The following is a 17,034-nucleotide window of genomic DNA, read 5'->3' as shown; positions in this document are numbered from 1 at the left end:
AGTGCATTACGCTAAGTGTGATGAAATCCTCCGTCTTGGCTCAGCGTTGCAACCGAGTCTTGGCATTAGTCAAGATCCAGCGGTGCCAAGTTGTCAGCATTATATAAAGTGAAGATCTGCGGATCACGCAACAGGGTGTGTGCCAGTTCGGGAAGGTGTCCGGCGGGTGAGAGAATTGTGGTGAAGAGTGACATTCAAAGGAGCCTTTCGTTCGTCCCACAAGTTCTTTCGTATTCATCATCCATGGGGGTACCCATTTAGTCAAGGTCAAGCCGTCCAATAACCATGTCCAGGGGGCGGGATGACGACAGGGCCCCGGGGAAAATCTGGGTTACATAATCGGACACGGAAATCCGTCTCTTCTTAATCGAGGGAAGATCAGCGATCATGGCACGTACTAGAGCATCCATGTCACTAGCACATCCAATGAAGGAGCAAGTTTGATATTAGTAATCGGCAGCGGAAATAAAGAGCTTGCTGTTGAGTGACGTCGACACGGCCGGCTTTGGTTAATTTATGCTTAATACGCCACCCTCCAGGGGCGCAGCTAAGTGCCGAAAGCTTGACATTGTGACATGCGGAGTACATACGCACTGTGAGCACCTCGCTTGCACAATTGAGCAACTTGGTTTGGACGTCGACCACTCGCATCGGGGGAATAGCAAAGCCGTGTCATTGTGAATTGTAGAGTTGAATAAGTAGCCATGTTTTAGATACTTTAGATGGACTGGTTGCCCGTCCAAGAAATATTACTTTTCTATTACAAGAATCCGCTGTGCTATTATCCCTGTGCGCTGTAAGTATTTGTTTGATTTGTGAATAAACCAGCACCCATATCAACTACCAGGTTACCCGAGACCTCGATGTCATTTACTAACAGTGCTTACGCAGGTCATTAACTCTCGAAAATGGGCATTTACATCGAAGACACAGAGTCTCACGTCGAGACGCTTCTGGGCAAGCCCAACAAGATATCTTTCAAACTACCCGACGGCAAGACCGAAATATGGATCGAGACCACCAAGAACAACACTGGCACCGACCATGTTGTCGGATCCGGAGACCGAGCCTTGGCTCGTTGGGCAACGGATGGTACAAAGACTAGAATCTCCCCGGCCATGGTCAACGATGATAGAGCCGAGTTTGATCAAGTCTTTGCACTCGAGCTGCTAAGCTTTGATGAAGGTTTTTCTCGCTCGCCGTTTGCCTCTGAAGGCCAACAACAAGACCTTGCTCTGGCATGGGCATCGGTATACGCCTTGTGGCTTCATCCTGACCACAGAGAAGATGACCTTATTGCTATCTCGGTGGACAGCGAGCGAGTAGGTGAATACGTGCGATGCACTGGCTTGGGAGTGCTATCACCATTCTCCCCAAGCACAACCCCAAAGGATGCCATCTACTGGATCTCTCGCGACGTGTTCTGGCAGGGCGCAGGTGCACCAGACTCGCAGCACTGGCTCCGTTCCCGGCCAGAGGTGACGAACTTCCCAGGCTTCAATGGCACCATGGGCGTCTTTGCAAACCAGATGGGCTTCACGCGCAAAGGCAACGTCTGCACCGTCCATCCAGTGCGGCCAGCCAAGCCCAAGCCTGGCACCGTCATCTACTCACGCTTCATCGTTGAGCTTGGACAGTTGCTGCAGATCCGGCATATCGATGCCGAGAACCCTGTCCATTTTGAAACGTACAAGCGGTGGCAGAACTCGGACCGCGTTAACGCGTCATGGAAGGAGCGCGGACCGGACGAACATCATCGCAAGTATCTGGCCGAGCAGCTTGCCGATCCGCACACCATGTCGTGCGTGTTTGAGTGGGACGGCGAACTGGCTGGGTACACGGAGCTGGGGTGGGCCAAGGAAGACAATGCAGCCTGCTTCTTCAACTCCAACTGCAATATCACCGTCGGAGATCACGACCAGAACTCGCACATCATCGTGGGCGAGGAGAGGTTCCGTGGGGGTAAGCGGTACCAGGCTGTGGCGACGTCGATCAAGCACTGCTGTTTCCTTCGGGATCCGCGGACAAAGCAGGTCATTGCCGAGCCTCGCTTCGACTTGAGCCATGTTCACATCCAGGACAAGTATTTGCCGCAGGAGAAGAAGAAGCGGTTCCATCTGCCGCACAAGACGGCGATTCTATTCGCTCTTCAGAGGGAGAGATTCTTCCAAGAGGGGCATTTTGTCTAGGTAGTTAGCTTGGTACAGTATGTGGGTAGCAAGTAGTCATCGTATGGATCATCAATGTCAGGAACTTGAATATCAAATGGAAACAGCCGAGCCAAGCCGAGTGATCGTCGAGTCGGAGTGAAATTGATCCGATAAATATCTGGATCTGGAGTCAACTGCGTAAACTGCCCCATTCGGCAGGTAGGTCAACAAGGTTCACTAGTATCGGCCGAGTTAAAAAAGCCGCCAAGTTGATCCCCGTGTTCGGTAGAGGAAAAGGGGTAGTGATATTCCTTCAATGTAACACTCCCACCCCCATTGGAGCGCAACAGAATTTTTAGCAAATTTTCATCTCCGACAAAGATGAGCGATTATCAATCAGGAAAATCAGGATAATCTAATCAGATGATCACTTCAATTGCCTCATCTCACAAAACAACAAGGAATTCACCCCGCCCCCACGAACCATGACGAGCTTAATGTAAAGTACCGAGGGCGATGAGGTAATATGGATGGCGAGATACATGGGAAATACTTGGAGGCAAGTACAGCATAGGTACCTCGATTGTTCCACCGTGTGACCGATCGCGGCACTTGCTCGGTAGTGTTTGAATATGTAGTCGCGCATAATACACCAAAGAGTAGACTTTTCTAATGATTATGCGCTCTCTAGATAGTTGCAAGATCAACAGCAACATGAACGACATGGCATCCAAGCCTCAGCCACCAGTCACGCGGCTCCGGCCACTACATTCTCTCCAACAATTGGGTACCCTATACTCAGAAACACCTGGAGATGAGCCTCAACTACTGCATTGGACAAGTTCTCTCAAGGCAATCTCGGAGGAGAAGACATCTGTGAAAGCCTTTGTAGAGCTAGTCTCACGCATTGTGATCCTTGATCAAGACGAGACGTACTGTATTCAAGATTCTACACGCGGCGGGATCATCTTGGCCCGCTTCAGCCATGATGGGAGCCAAACATTTGACTTCCTTAAATGTGATGATGTCGATGACATCCCGACTGACTTTTCGATTGGCAAGGGAAAGGTGCGTTAATTCAACGAAGATCAGTAGTTCATGGGTTAACACTAGGTCAGGCCTTGCAGCTGCACACAGATGCAGCAACCGGACAAGTAGCGTTGGCCGCTCAGGCCAACCTCATACCTGCAGCAGCTCTTGATGCCTTGGGCAGGATGCTGGATGACCTCATCCTTGGTCTGAAAGGAGAATGGACACAACCTTCTGTGCTCAACTTTCCATCAAAGTCCAGACCACTGCCTTTGTGCCCTGAAGAGTCAGATGGACCGGCTTTACTTCACCAGTGGTTCGAGCAACGCGCTGCAGAATATCCTCATAGGACGGCCCTGGACTTTCTCGTCAGCCTCGAAAGTGGCAAGAGGATCCAGTATACGTATCAGCAGGTTGAGAACGCTGCCAACGCCCTGGCGGCAGATCTTGCTGTACAGTCACAGCCGTCTGCTAGAACAGTTGCTGTCCTGATAGGACCCTGCCCGGAGCTGTACATCAGCTACCTGGCTGTTCTGAAGGCTGGCATGGCCTTCTGTCCTATTCCGGTGGACGCCCCTGAAGAGAGGAAGGTGGCGCTGATGGAAGACTTGAAGCCAGCCGCAGTCCTCGTGGCTTCATCAGCGCAGTCAGTGTTTACCAGAAGCACCACAATCAGTGCGACTCCCTATCTTGCAGCATGCGACACCATTTCGGAAAGACAGCTGTCCTCATCTATCAAGGAAACTGACGCCGCCTACATCCTATACACATCTGGAACCACTGGCATGCCGAAAGGTGTAGTTGTGAGCCACATCTCGGCAGCATGCACCATCTCCGCCCTGAGCGTCCACTATGGCTTTCCCTCACCTACATCACAAGAGCCCATCAGATGGTTCCAAGGCGCAGCTCCAACCTTTGACATTTCCCTCTTCGAGATCTTTTGGACACTCAGCTCGGGTGCAACGCTCTGCTGCGCCCCTCGCGAGTCGACTCTGCAGGACATTGACAAGATTGTTACAACTGTTGAGGCCGACATAACCAATATCACCCCTTCTTTTGCCAACTTGTTGGACCCGACGTCGCTCCAAGGTCTCATGGTTGGCGGAGAGATACTGAATGCACGTCTACTGCAAGACTTTGCACGCAAAAATCCAACCGAGGACCATGGCCGTAAACCTAGCGGCATCTACAACGGGTACGGACCTACCGAGACAGCCATCTACTGCATCGCCCAGGCCCATGTTCCAGCAGATCAGCGAGGCTCCGTCCTAGGAACGCCCCTAGCTACGTGCGGCACCCTCATCGTCGATGAGCAGTCGACAACCCTGAGCCCGGTGCCTATGGGCTCGATAGGAGAACTCGTCATCACCGGCCCACAGGTGAGCAGGGATGGCTACCTCAACCGTCCCGACGAGACAAGCCGCGCTTTTGTTGACGATGAGAGATGGGGTAGAGCGTACAGAACAGGTGACAGAGCTAGGATAGTTTGGGACCCCTCTGGCAAGCCCGTGGTTGAGTTTCTGGGAAGAATCTCAGATGATCAGGTCAAGCTGAGTGGGAGACGCGTCGAGCTAGGTGAGATCGACAGCGTGCTGGGCAGCAGAGTCGAGAACGTGCGAGAGGTGCTATCTTGTGTCTGGAAACAAGAGACTTTGGGCACTGGCTCCGAAAAGGTTGTGAGCCTCGTCGTCTGTTCCGAACTTGACTTCGAGGCTGTCCGCCAGAAATGTCTCGAGGCTGCTGAACGATACCTCCCCGACTACATGAGGCCCTTCAAGCTCCTTCGGGTCGACGCACTCCCAAAGTCTGCATCTGGCAAGGCCGACCGCAAGGCTGCTTCGGCCTACGTGCGGGAGACTCTGAAACACGACCACGTATCGCAACAGCCAGAGCCTGCTCAAGAAGAACCCCTGGCGGACGCCCAAGATGCCGAGTTGGAGCAAGAGCTCCTCAGAATCGTGTCTGGCATTCTTAGTGACAGCTCGGCCACTATTACGGCCACCACGCCGCTCGCTGATGCTGGCATGGACAGTCTCCGCGCAATGAGGCTCCTGCGTGATATCAGGAAGAAATGGCCCAGCGCCGGATCTACAGAACACCTGCAGCCATCTTTGGCCTCGCTTCTTGACTCTGGAGCGAGTATCCGCTCCGTATTCTTCCCCTCGGTGCGAAATGGAGATGTGTTGGCCAAGGCGCAGCGTCAACTCGCCGACTTTTCATCCAGACACATGCCTGAGGCCCTCGAAAAGCTCAATATCACCAGTGAGATCGATGTTGAGATGGTTCTTCCCGCAACATGCACGCAGAGTCAACTGGCTGTGAGCATGGCAATGGACAAACGCAGTTACATCAGCCATTCTGTTCTGAACCTCAAGCCTGACGTCTCGTCTGAGACTCTGAAGGAGGCTGTTGAGGCTGTGATGACTGAACAGGCCATCTATCGATGTGCAATGCTTCCATGTGACGATCCACTGTCACCGTTTGCCCAAGCCATCCTATCCCCTGAGGCATGGCGTCGATGGGACAGCAACTCAAACCGGGTTGTACACAGAAGAGAAAGTATTGGCGATGTCAAGACCTGGCTCGACTGGGCTGAAGAGAATATCTCCCTCGATTCTCAGAAACTGTACCATGCACAAATAATTGAGCCTGAGTCCGGTGCTGGTCTCTTGATCATCAGCGTTGCCCACTGCATCTGCGACGGCGCATCGCTTGAGGCGCTCATGAGCGATATAGCCAGGCGGTATGCTGGTTTGGAACCTCTACCGAGACAAGGCATCTACGAGGCCATGTTGGAGTGGATGTCCAACATAAACCCCGAGACGGACAACTTGTGGCGAGAGTTGGTGAAAGACTGGGAAACTGAGAGCTTTGATGCCCTGAGCGGTAATGGATCCAAGGCATCAGAGTCTGGGCATGGCATGGTCCAGTTCACGAGCGACCTCTCGTGGCAAGCTTTGGAAGACAAGAGCAGGGCCTTGGGCGCATCTCCTCTGTCCATCCTACAGGCGTCTTGGTCCCTGCTCTTGCAACTCTTTTCAGAAGCAAATACCGGAGACATCGTCTTTGGAAGCGTCATATCAGGCTCTCATCTGCCCTCCCACGCACCCACCTTTTCTGTGGTGCCATGCCGCGTAGCCCTACCTGAGAAGCAGACCATCAGCGACCTTGTCACAAACCTTGCATCTTCCTCGAGGCTAGCGCAGAGCCACCGACACACATCGTTTGGCATCTTCAAGACGTTGCCGTATAGAACTGCCCTGGCCTTGCAAGCATATGCTCAATCTGATCATGAGGCAGTCCCTGTCCCTTGGACTGAGATCCAGAATCCGGCCATACGTTACGACTTTGCCATGTTTGCCGAGGTCTTGCCAGGGCGGCTCGACAAGATGACGTTCAAGCTGACATATCGCGGGGATGCCCTCTCAGCGCCCTCGGCGACATGCATCGTGAGGCAGTTTGCAGCACTCTCCGAGGCCATTCTTGACTCGTTCCCTGATGAAATGGCCCAAAAGCTACCAGCACGCCTGCCTAGGAGCTTGCTCTCTGCAGAAGGGACAGTTCCGGCTGTAAAGCCAGAAGGGGTCAAGGATCGAGCAGAGCTACTACACTCCCAATTCGAGGACCAAGCCGTGTCAACCCCTGACCGTTTAGCCTTGAGCTTCTACACGTCTCTAGACTCGCCTCCAGTGGAGATGAGCTATGCAGAGCTAGATGCTAGAGCCAATGGCTTAGCAAACATCTTGCGCGAGGAAGATATTGACATCATCCCACTCTGCCTCCAACGCAGCGTTGAACTCTACGTCGCCATCTTGGCCATCTTGAAGGCTGGATCAGCCTGGTGCCCCATTGATGATACATCCCCTGTGCAGAGGAGGACTTCGCTGATAGCTCGGACCCAGAGCAAGGTATTGCTCACAACCACTGAATCATTGCATTTGGTCCAGCCTTGCCTCGACCACGAAAGCCTGGAAGGTGTGCGAATTATTCTTCTCGACCAGTACGCCTACCACAAGTCCTCAACAAGGCCCGACCCGCGTCGCAGCGTCATGTCTTCAGGCGCCCTCGGCGGTAAAGATTTGGCCTATCTTCTGTGGACATCAGGCACCACTGGCGAACCAAAGGGAGTCATGATTCAGCATTCCGCGGCGGCAGAAGCCATGCGCGACCTGCAAGTTCAAGTTGAACATGACGACAAGACTGAGCAAGTACGCACGCTACAATTCTGCGCCTACAGCTTCGACGTCTTTGTGCAGGACCTCTTCTACACCTGGGGTCTGGCAGGCAGCGTCATCAGCGGCACAAGAGAACTGATGCTTGGCACATTCGTCGAGTTCATTTGGAAATCCTGTCCCACTCATGCTCATCTCACCCCGTCCTTTGGTGCCAGCATCGACGTTGAAGAGATCAGGGGATCGACTCTACAATACGTCACCTTCATTGGTGAGAAGCTCACAGAAGACGTCGCCGAGGCATGGGCGGCTCCTGGTATCACCACCCGCGCGTACAACACCTACGGCCCGGCTGAAAACGCTGTCGTTTCTACCCTGAGACGCTTCTACGGTAGGAGCAGGGATCAGGCCAAGGCTGCCAACGTTGGCTTCCCTCTCACAAACTGCACGGCCTATGTTGTCCGCGAGGTTGATAACCGCTGGGAGCTCGTCCCACGATACGGAGTCGGCGAGTTAGCTCTGGGCGGCGCGCAGGTCGCAAAGGGCTATCTAGCAAATGAAGCCAAAACGACCAAGGCCTTTATCCAGGGAGGTCCCGGTATTGACGAGCGCATCTACCTCACAGGGGACATGGTGCGTCTCAACGACCACGGCTTCGAGTTTCTCGGAAGAAACGATGACTTGATCAAGATCACTGGCGTCCGCATTGAGCTGAGTGAGATCAGCGCTGCCTGTGCGAGTGTGAAAGACGAGGAGGCGGCTGTTGAGCACGTCGAGACGCTGTATCTCCCTCGTCCAGGCGACAACAGCAACAATAAAGTCGTCGTCACGTTCGTCTCCGTCAAGAAAGCTGCTGTTGACACAAGCAGTATTAGAACACAGGTCTTCCAGAGGGCCAGAGATGTGCTACCTACGTACATGGTACCCGGACACGTCGTGGTGCTCGAAACCACGATGCCGAGGACAGCGTCCAACAAGGTCGACCGCAAGGCTCTGCAAAAGATCTACGAGGAGTCGGACCCAAGTAGCTTGGTTGTAAAAGATGGCCCAACAGAATCTGACGGCCAGCAGATGAAGCTACAATGGACCGAGGAGCAACTCTCTGTTCTCCAGATCATCGCCGACCATTTCCAGGTGGCAGCTGAATCATTGGCCCCAGATGATAGCTTGGCCTCATTGGGTTTCAGTTCTCTGCAAGTCACCAAGCTAGCGTGGTCCCTGAGGCGGCAGCTGAATCGCATGATCGGGGTTCTGGATCTAATGCGGTGCCGATATCTCGGCGAGTTGGTTGACGTCGTTGTCGGCGAGCAGCCAAACCAGCCGGAGCAGCCCAACGGTGTGGTGCCACCGGAAGCTCCCTCCTGGATAGCTTCTATCAAGGACACATTGACCAGCAAGCTCCGTGGCGAAATGCGTCCTCAAGACACACTGTACATCCTACCGGCGACTCCAGTGCAGGAATCGCTCATCGTGGAGACCATGCTCGAGCCTAAGGCGTACTGGGCCCATCGTGTGTTTGACTTGAGCCACCTGGGCGAGATTGATGGCCATCGATTGAAGAAGGCGTGGACAGCGGTTGCCAAGAGGTTCGACATTCTTCGAACCATTTTCGTTCCTCTCACACAACTAAACACAGAGGACAATGGAAACACCGTCGCGTGGTCCTCTCAACTCGGAATCCAGTCCACGATCCTCCAGATTGTTCGTCGTGAGCCAACTGTGGGCTGGACCTGGCTATCCAAAGACAAAGAACAGGACCTAGCCAGCTGGGCTGAGAGGCTGCAGACGGAACTCACGCCGACAAGAACAACTCAACCCCCCTGGTCCGTCACATTTGCCGAGGGCGGTTGCAAGCTCATGCTAAGCATGCATCACGCTCTCTACGACGCTGTCGCGTCAGAGATCCTCCTTGACACAGTCGCGAAGCTCTACGAGGAGCAAGTTGAAGGCAGCTCTGACGGCGTCTTACAACTCGAGACGGGTATGGAGCTAGGTCTTCTGCCAACCGCTGCCCAGCGGAGCGAGGCTTCTTCCTTGTGGCACAGTCATCTAGCGGATCTCAGGAAGAGCGTTGGTGCCTTGAACGCCCCATTCCCTGACCTGACACAATCCCGACAAAAGCAGATACAGAGAATCCTCAGCTCAAGGAGGGCCATCCCTCATACATTTACCTCTGCCTCACCCACCCTCCCCACACTGCTGCAATCTGCATTCGGATGTGTCCTTGCTTCATACCTGGAGCTCAAGGCCGTCATGTTTGGTCAGGTCGTGTCGCAGAGGATTCTTCACCCAGATCTCGCCCGCGTAATGGGCCCTGCCATGGCCACCATTCCCGTCGTTGTCCGAGGCAATGCCTCCTCGGCCGAGGAGCTCTGGAGCGAGATGACGGGCGATTCGTCCAAGCTCTTCCGGAGCGCGCATGCCCTGCATCCCGTGGACATCAAGAAAATGCTCAATGAGAGCAGCGGGAGTAGCAACGCCCCCTTCCCAGGCCTCTTTGTGTATCACCCGGCCACTGAGGAGGACAATACCACTCAGAACATGTTCCGGGAGGAAGGGCAAGCTCTGTCGCTCAACGTGGAACATCCCCTTGCCTTGAACATCTTCGAGGCCGACGGCACTATCGAACTCACTGGCGACGGGCGTCGCATCTCGCAGGAACAGCTTGATCTCATGATGGGTCAGATCATCGGCCAGGCCCAGGCTATGCTGGACTCACCACAGCTCGCTCTTGAGCAACTTCAAAATACAATAGACCGCAGTCTCATTTCCATCAGTGGTCAAGCCACCTCGGACCACGTCAACACGGTCAACCCAACGGAGAGACTCTCCCTGCATGCATCTGAGCATCCTGAATGGATCGCAGCCGAGGAGGTCATTTTCCAAGACTCGGACGAGGATCAAGATGAGATCGTTACCAAGACCATAACCTACGCCCAGCTGGACAGTCTCACCAACGCCATCGTCTCCAAGCTCTCATCTCACGAGTCCCGTCTCCAGCCCGACGACGTCGTTGCTCTGTACATGAGCAGAGACCTCAAGTCCCTTGCAGCAACCCTGGCCATCTTCAGGGCTGGCTATATCTATCTCCCCGTGGACGAGGAGCTACCTCTAGAGCGAAAGAGGCTCCTCATCCGTGACGCCAACGCAAAGCTAATCGTTACCACGGAGGAACTAGTTGGTGGCCTGGGCTTGAACCTCGGCAGTGACCCAACGGCGTTGCTGATCCCAGATCTCGACGCGATACTCTCTTGGCCCATTTCTCAGGGACAGCGTGAACAGCCCGGCGACAGCGGCTACCTTCTCTATACATCGGGCTCCACGGGTCGTCCCAAGGGCGTTCGCGTTTCCAACAAGAGCCTTTGTCACTTCATTGACTCTTTCAGTTCTCGCTTGATCGAGTCATCACCCAGCACGGCCAACCTCGGGGGTGCCGGCAAGTATCTCAACCTCACGTCCCGGGCCTTCGATCCCCATTTGACACAGCTCTTTGTACCCTGGCACCTTGGCTATCGCGTCGTCATTGGCAAGGACCGTACGGCCATGATCGGTAGCATGAAGGAAGTCATCAATCAGCTGGGGGTTACGCACTTTGGTTCCGTTCCCTCCGTCTTGACTCAGCTGGGACTGGGGCCTGAGCAAGTGCCCTCGGTCAAGGTGGTGACGACTGGCGGAGAAAAGGCGTCGAGTGAACTTCTAGACCTGTGGTCGAGCCGCCAAGAGGGTCAGCAGCATGAGCCTGTTCTGTTCAATTTCTACGGGCCAACTGAAGTCACCATCGGCTGCTTGGGTCACGCCGTGCATCACGACTCCAACGCCCGTAATCTCGGACTTCCGCTACAGGGCCTTGAAGCCCTGCTCTTATGTCCTGATACTGGGGACAGACAGGTCATTGCCAAGAGAGGACAGCCCGGAGAGCTCTGCATTGCTGGTCCGCAGGTGGCCATGGGCTATCTGAATAGACCTATTGAGAACGCGAAGAGCTTCCAGACCACCACGCTACTGGGTGGCGGTGAGAAGAGAATGTACAGAACAGGCGACATGATGAGGATGATGCACGATGGTACCCTCGAATTCTTGGGAAGAGCGGACCAACAGGCCAAGATCCGTGGTCAAAGGCTAGAACTCGACGAGGTCGTCTCTTTTCTGAAGCAAGCTGCTGCAGGCGAGGGCGACCTTGACTTTGCCGCTACCGTGGCTGGCAATGGCACCGACAGCTCACAGCAACTATTGGGATTCGTGGCTCGGAAGGCGACAAGTCTGCTGAAAGGCGAGATTGAAGCCGAGGTCGAGCCCTTGAGAAACCAAAGCCGAGCGATGATAGCACTACTAGAGAGGATCCAGCAGAAGTGCGAAGCTGGGCTGCCGGCCTTCATGGTGCCCACCATGCACTGGGTCTCGAGGATCCCATACTTGGCCGCCTCGGGTAAGGTCGACACCAAGCAGCTGGCCAAGTTGGCAACCGACATCCTCAATTTCGAAGACGAGCCTGCATCTCCATACACTGATGACACTCTGACTGCTAAAGAGTCGGCAGTCGTGGCTGCCGTGGAGGAGGCTGTGGGCGTCAATGTCAAGGCTACAGCGACAAGCAACATCCATCGCCTGGGCATCGACAGTCTTTCGGCTGTCCATCTACTGTCCCTTCTGAGAATTCGAGGCTTTCCCAATCTCAAAATGGCAGAAATTCTGTCATCTTCGTGCACAGTGGGATCACTAGCTCAACTGGCCGACAAAGACTCGAGCAGTACATGGCCAACGACAGACACACCGCAAGAGGTCGATACGGCCAAGAGAGTGGATCTTGGGCCAGTTCCTGTCGGTCTCAGTACTGAAGAGATCGAAGCTGTCTTGCCCTGCTTGCCTCTGCAATCCGCCCTTGTCGCCCGGTCTCTGGTCTGGCTGAGCGCTAACAACGTGGGTGACAAAGACAAGGACGTCCCGTACGTGGCACAGTTCCACTACCGTCTCTGCCACGGCACCGATGTCGCTAGGTGGAAGGAAGCAGCCGAGAGAGTCGTTGCATCTGAGGCCATGCTGAGAACATGTTTCGTTCAGCGTGAAGATGATGGTCGGATCCTGCAAGTTGTCCTCAAATCGCCTCCCTCACCTTTCGACGGCGGAGAAGATCTAGCCGATATCGTGGCCCAGATGAATGTACGACCACCAATCAGGCTGCAAATTGGAGACACAGATGAGTCCGGCGAAACGGTCGTCTCACTGAAGATCCACCACGCCTTGTTCGATGGCGTGGCTATCGATGTGCTTCGGAAGAGGCTGGAGCAGAGCTACAGCGGACAGGACACCATCGACAGTACAAGTCTCAGTGCATTGACGAGCCTCTCTAATCATTGCAACCTCTCAGGTGCACAGATGGAAAATACAAGACACTCGTGGCAGGCAAGGCTACACGGTCTGCGACCGTGCCGTGTTGGGGCCGACAACAACAGCGGCGCCATGGCTCGTTCGACTCTACGTCTTGGCTACACAATTCCTCAGCTCAAGACCAAGCTACAGTCTCAAGCGGCTGACATGCCAGTATCAATCTCTTCCGTCTTCCAGTTAGCAACTGCCCTCTGTTTAGCTCAGGTTACTCGACAAACATCGATCATCTACGGTTTCGTCTTGTCACTGCGGCCTCTCCTTGATCATGTCGCCCCAGGTGTGGAAAGTTTCGTCGGTCCGTGCCTCAACACATTGATCCAGACTCTCAGTCTCCAAGGGAACGAGACACTACCCGCGATTGCCAGGAGAGTCCACGAAGCACACATTGACGCCTGCCAGGGCGGGATGCCGCTTGTCGGCGTGGAAATAGTACAGCGCTGGTCTGGATCCGAGGATAAGCTGTTCGACAGCTTGCTCAGCATCAACGTTGTCCCTGAGCAGGAGGCGAAGCTTGAAACAGGGCAGATGAGTCTTTTGCGTACCCAGAGCAAGAGTGATCTGGCCTTGGCTATTGACGTCGACCTGCATGCCGACGGCAAGATCACCTTGACGCTCTCTTCGGGTGGTGCCTTGACAACGCCGCAGCTGGATGACATTGGCCAGCTGTTCGAGAAGATTGTGGGCAGCTCAACCGACGAGAACGCGAGAGTCGAGGACTTTGTCTCAGTGCCGCATGACGCAAACACGTCTACTCACATTGCCCAACACTCCCCTGCTGCAGCCGTGTCAGAGCCAGTTTCGACAGACAAAGGCTATCAAGAGTCCCTGGCCTGCGTGAAGAGAATCGTCAGTCGTCTCCTGCATCTGAACGTGGCAGACATACCGGACAAGAGCTCGCTGTATCAGATCGGACTGGACTCCATCACCATTCTTCCATTCGTCAAGCTCATCAACAGGAAAGAGAAGATCAAGCTCTCTCCTGATGCTGTCATCAAGGCCCGAACCATCCAAGGTACTGCAAGACTTGTTCAAGAAGCAATGGCTGAGGCTATCCGCCCCGATGAGAAACAAGATACACAAGGCGGACTCAACAACAACGTCAACGAGCAAGACATGTACGACAAGACTCTACAACGACTGGCCAAGGAGCTCATGTTCGTAGCAACGCCCCTTCAGGAGGGTATGCTCAGTGCATCTTTAGCCATCGAGGACAACGCTTACACCTATATCCACACCGTCCAACTCTCCGAACGCGCTCTCGCAGTAGACACTCCCAGCCTAGACAACTTCTTTGCTGCCTTTGGCGATACAGTGCAAGCCTGCGAGATCCTGAGGACGCGCTTCGTATTCACAGAAGATGATGAAGCGCCTTGGGTTGGTATTGTGTCTCCTACTGAACAGAGCGATCTTGTCAGTTGTCAGGTAGTCAAAACCGGCAGGGTGCAGCTAAGGATTCATCACGCCCTGTACGACGCAACATCGATCCAGGCCTTGTGGCGTATCCTGGGCGAAAACTACCATAAGCGACTCCAAGGCCATGATCAAGAAGCTACACTGCATCTGTTCAGGCCATTTGCGAAGACAGTCGCCACTGCGCAGAGAGCCTCGGTCTCCTTCTGGACTAACCTGGTTCAAGACTACAAATACACGCCACTTGATTTCCCCGAAGACTCACTTCAGGCGTCATCCGCCTTCCATTTTACGCTGGGTGAGCAGGAGTTGTCGCTTCTACAGACAAGATGCAGGGAACTCAGCGTCACGGTCAAGGCGGCGCTTCAGCTAGCTTGGGCCAAGGTACTATGCGAGTCCCTGTACCGACAAGGAGATGTTGTCTACGGAGAGGTCATCACGACTGGCGGCGGTTTCGTTGACGATGCCATGCTTGGCCCCACCATCAACACGATACCCATGAGGGTCAATCTGGCGGATCAAGGGACCGCCGTCGGTGTTGCAGAGGCATTGGCTCGGGTACAAAGACTAAACGACGAGGTGAATGGTGACAGCTCTATGGCCTCTCTCAGAAAGGTCCAGACACTGTGGAGGTCTTCAAGCCGAGATGCCCCTACGAGCCTGTTCCAGAGTCTGTTTGTGTTTGATGGTGTTGTGGGATCTGCAGAGACCGACGGCGACGAACCGTTGTTCAAGCCTGCTCAAACTCAGGCAGAAGACAATGGACCTGCTTATGACGAATACCCTCTCATTGCCAGCTTCCAGATCAAGAACAGCGCCCTTCGTGGTAAACTGAGAGCCAAGATGGCACCAAAGGAAGCGAGAGCCTTGGGGAGTCGCCTAGAGGCTGCGGTAAGATTCATCATCGCGGGTGAGCCAGAGGGTCCGATGCTTGATATGAGTCTCATGAAGGCGGACGCAAAGAAAGAGCCCGCCCCTAACGGAAGCGCTCCGAGCGACAAAGTTGATCTGAACGGTCTAGCTCCAACTGCCGATGCTGTTCTGGAGTTGGTCAAGAAGGTGCTCGATACAAGATGTAAAGGAAAGCACGTCGACTATGATACCAATCTGGTCAATGTCGGCCTTGACTCGATCTTGGCCATTCGCCTGTCAAAGCTCCTAAGGAAGAAGATGGGAATCACCATGAGCGTCTTTGACATGATCAAAGGTGCCAGCGTCCGTGACATGGCCAAGAGAATGACATCGGCACCAAAGGTCGTGGCACAAAAGCCGGAACGACAGGTGGTCGCCCAAGAAGACGAGCAAAAGGAGTTGGTGGCGAAGCATCTTGGGCTTACAAAGGAGCACGTCAAGTCCGTCCTGCCAACCCTCACAGGACAGCGTGCGCACTTGGAGCAGTGGCTACACAGCGGCAAGAGGTTCTTCGAAGCTCCATGGGTATACCGGGTTGCTGACTCCATCGATACACAGAGAGTTGTGAGCTGCTGGGCTGAGCTTTGCCAGGTCCACGAGGCTCTCCGGACAACTTTTGTCTGGACAGGCAAGGCCTTGGTCCAAGTTACGCTGAGTGGGCAAGAGGGACGGGGCTTTACAGCACTCAAGGACACGTCAAAACCCATCCAAGCCTTAATCGAAGAACACGTCGGCGAGGAGAATCGCAAGCCATCCGATCTTAGGCAGCCTCCTGCTCGCCTCTCGTTCCTAGAGGCCTCAGACGGAAAGGCAGTTGTGCTCCGTCTGCATCACGCGCTGTACGACGCATGGAGTATCAAGATGATTGAGAAGGATTTGAATGACATCTTGAGTATCGGCAAAGCACTAGAGGCTCGTGTGTCTCTCGGAGACGCAGTTGATCAAATCAAGGACATCAGACAACCTGATGCCGAAAACGCGTACTGGAGAAATTCTCTCTCGCACGCTCAAGACACTGTCCTCGCCGGCGATACATCGACATCGGAACAGAAGTCGCCTCTCGGTCGGCATTTCAAAACCAGCTATCCCGATATCATCCCCAGGAACGCCATCAAGCGCAATGCACGCACATCAGCCGCCATCCTCCTCGCCTACGCAAAGGCACTAGGTCATGTCACGAAATGCTCCCGCCCTACCTTCGGTTTGAATCATGCTTCGCGGTCCCTTTCCTCCGCAGACGGGACGCAGACTCTTGACTTGACGGCCGCGAGTGTGCCGACTCTGACTGTTACGCCGTGTTGCGTGGACCTGGGGTCTGAACATGCGCTGGACTGTGTGCAGGATCATTTAGCACAGCTCACCAAGTTTGCGCAGGCAGATGGTGCGCAGAGTTTTGGTCCCAAGTTCAACTCGTACCTCAACGTCATCTACGCGGGAGAAAACGCCAAAAATGAGCGAGAAAGCAAGGTGCTCAGCAGGTTCAGGCTCAGCGAGCCTCTCGCTTCAGATTACTTCACTGTCACGGAGCCGTCGTCCACTATATCTACCATCGAAGGGCTTGAGACATCCCCCTTGTGCCCGCACCAATTCTTCTTCACTGTCATTGTTGGTCGAGATCAAGATGTCAGAGTCTCGGTAAGTGGTAGTGATGTGGGAGACAGAATCATGGTTGCCAAGATGGTATCGCATTTCGGATCTGAGTTGGTCAAGATCATCGAGAGCGGGGATAAAGACCAGACAGGGAAATAAAACGGTAGAGAAGAGGGTGGAGAAGGCAAGGGAAGCGAGTGGTCTGACACCACTAACAAGCTGAGAAGGGGATGTCACCTCTGATCCTTGCCAAGAAAAGTCGTTGCATTCCGCGACGGGGCGAAGGCCTGCCCCCTTCGCTCTCTGCTGCAGAAAGACTAGGCATGGGTCGCCTCAGTGTTGGACCGCATCACTCGCTTATGCACCAGGCCGGGGGTTGTGGTGAT

General features: G+C 54.3%; 2 protein-coding genes across 2 annotated transcripts; both read left to right on the top strand.

Moving 5' to 3' along the window:
* Nucleotides 1-908: 908 nt before the first annotated feature.
* On the top strand, nucleotides 909-2,189 carry LRP88_00234 (acyl-CoA N-acyltransferase; the record flags this gene model as incomplete). Its single annotated transcript, XM_083236951.1, has 1 exon — nucleotides 909-2,189. One exon carries the CDS (start codon nucleotides 909-911, stop codon nucleotides 2,187-2,189), a length of 1,281 nt encoding a protein of 426 aa, XP_083107320.1.
* A 684-nt stretch (nucleotides 2,190-2,873) lies between these two features.
* Nucleotides 2,874-16,807, top strand: LRP88_00233 (uncharacterized protein; the record flags this gene model as incomplete). Its single annotated transcript, XM_083236950.1, has 2 exons — nucleotides 2,874-3,218; nucleotides 3,269-16,807. 2 exons carry the CDS (start codon nucleotides 2,874-2,876, stop codon nucleotides 16,805-16,807), a joined length of 13,884 nt encoding a protein of 4,627 aa, XP_083107319.1.
* Between the last annotated feature and the right edge of the window lie 227 nt (nucleotides 16,808-17,034).

Source organism: Fusarium phalaenopsidis (genome assembly GCF_050370095.1).
Source record: "Fusarium phalaenopsidis strain FUZ10S chromosome Unknown contig_32274, whole genome shotgun sequence".
In the NCBI taxonomy this organism is placed as follows: domain Eukaryota; kingdom Fungi; phylum Ascomycota; class Sordariomycetes; order Hypocreales; family Nectriaceae; genus Fusarium; species Fusarium phalaenopsidis.
Note: the sequence above shows the minus strand (reverse complement) of the source record. Positions and strands in the feature narration are given on the sequence as shown.